At 45.2% G+C, this 1,920-nt stretch overlaps 1 protein-coding gene across 1 annotated transcript in view; it reads right to left on the bottom strand.

Moving 5' to 3' along the window:
* Positions 1 to 1,155: 1,155 nt before the first annotated feature.
* Positions 1,156 to 1,920, bottom strand: part of TLL2 (tolloid-like 2) — a 134,404-nt gene continuing 133,639 nt past the window's right edge. Inside the window, exon 25 of the mRNA XM_008575365.1 lies at positions 1,156 to 1,329. Coding sequence (XP_008573587.1) covers positions 1,195 to 1,329 — 135 coding nt within the window. The 3' untranslated portion in view covers positions 1,156 to 1,194. The remainder of the gene's footprint in view (positions 1,330 to 1,920) is intronic.

Below are 1,920 nucleotides of genomic sequence, written 5' to 3'. Positions count from 1 at the left end.
CCTTGAGGTGCTAAAATTGTGTAAACATCATCCTCTACACTTCTCTAGAACAAGTGCCAAGCGTTGTGAATTCTGATTGCAAATTGGTGATTGAATACTAGTTAAACTGAGCAAAGTTACGAATGCACTCTTTAACCTCATTGGTTACAGGAAGTTAGTCACAGATTGACTTGTTTCACAGGCGATGATTCTTACATAATTTATAATTAACCAGTTTGCAACAGTGTTCACCCCATGAGGGACCTGAAGAGGCCCCTAAAAAGAGGTCTTTGCACATCTTGCAAATGCAGTTTGGATTGGTAGTCAAGGAGTCAAGTTTTGCCACAGCAAGTGCATCCCAAGCTGGAGGAAAAAAATGTTCTTCGAAGCCCGTGGAATCCCAAGCACGGGTGGTGTCTTCTCAAAGTCAGCGAGCAAAGGGATATCAGGATGAACCCGGATGTTTCCTTCTCAGCACCTAGGGATTCTCACCAGCAAATGCTCTGTTGGAATCCACAGTGGAGACCTTAGCTCCCTCATGCAACTAGGGATGGGGGAAAACCCAAAGGGGCAAGGAGAGCTAAGGACACAGACAAAAGGCTTGAAGTCCCCTAACTTCATGACAGGGATTCTCATACTCGAAGCTCCCGCCATGCCCTGCTTACTGCAATGCGTTTTTTAGTCCTGATGTCCATATCCTCAGGTTTCCTGGCTGACGTGTTCCTGGCAGAGAAAAAGGAAAAGTTTCCAGCCAAAGCTGTGAGTAACAAATCAGCCACGGCCAAGCTTTTGTCCTCATTGCTCAGTGAAGACAGAAGACAACCTGAGTGTCCAGGACACGGTCACTTTGCCTTGCACCTATGCCAGCTTGTCTAGAACAGAGGAATGAGCAACCCTAGGGCTGGCCTTTTGCCCCTCAGGAGCAAAGGACATGGAGAACAGGTATAAACCAGCAGAGCTTGGATGGTCAGTGACTTCAAATCTTAATCTTCTTTTAAAAGTCCATGATTAATAACATTGCAGCTGGAATCAAAAGAACATTTTCTCTCCTCCTCCTTGTTGGCCAAACTTATATGTACTTTCTTCCAAATCTATACGTCCAAGATTGGATTTTGAGTTTTTGTTTGAGAAAAATACTGTACACTGTGTTAGGGCTGATTCACAAGGTGCTGTTGTAAAAACATTCTCAGTTCCTGTCTTTCAAGAACTTGGGCATTACTTCTTCATGTGCAGGGCATCCTGGAACTTGGTGCTGGTGTACTGGGCATGAAATCCTTTCTTGTTGATGGTGTCATCTGTGTGGAATCGAATCATCAGGGAATCTCCTGCAGAGTAGATTTCTTCTAAAGGCTGAGGAAAGGAGAAAGGAAAACCAGGGGGACTTTAAGTTGGTTCTCTGTGATTGGAGTTTAAAATGAGGATGGAACAGGACCCTACACAAGGACATAGGATGGCTGATACTGCCATGAGGTGTCCCTGACACCAGAGGCTCTGACAGGCAGCAAAACAAGCTCCTTTTCAAAGGAAAGCATTGTAAATTCTGCTCCAGAGAAATCCCTGGGCCCTGCTCTTCCAAAGGTGACCCTAGACGCAAAGCTCTGTAGAATCTATTAATGATTGAGCACATAGGTGGGCCAGGTACTGTGCTAAGCACGTACAGATCTTATCTCCTGTAAACTTTATGACAGTCTTATTAGGCAGGTACTATCTCCATTTGACACTTGAGGAAACTGAGACTCAAGTTTTCACAGGTAGGCAGGACCCAAGCTCAGGTCTTTCTGACTGTAAAATATGTACCATGAATCACCCAGCTCTAGGGTGGCCATTGTGGTATGTCTCCCAGGACAACTAAAACAAAGACCATTGCTCAGGCCTATGTCCTGTCCAAGGACAGAAAGTGACACACAGCTATTGCATTTGTCAGAAAGGTTTGCCGGGGGG

This window comes from Galeopterus variegatus, unplaced genomic scaffold, assembly GCF_000696425.1.
Source record: "Galeopterus variegatus unplaced genomic scaffold, G_variegatus-3.0.2 Scaffold1175, whole genome shotgun sequence".
Lineage (NCBI taxonomy): Eukaryota > Metazoa > Chordata > Mammalia > Dermoptera > Cynocephalidae > Galeopterus > Galeopterus variegatus.
This window is presented reverse-complemented; position numbering and strand designations above follow the sequence as displayed.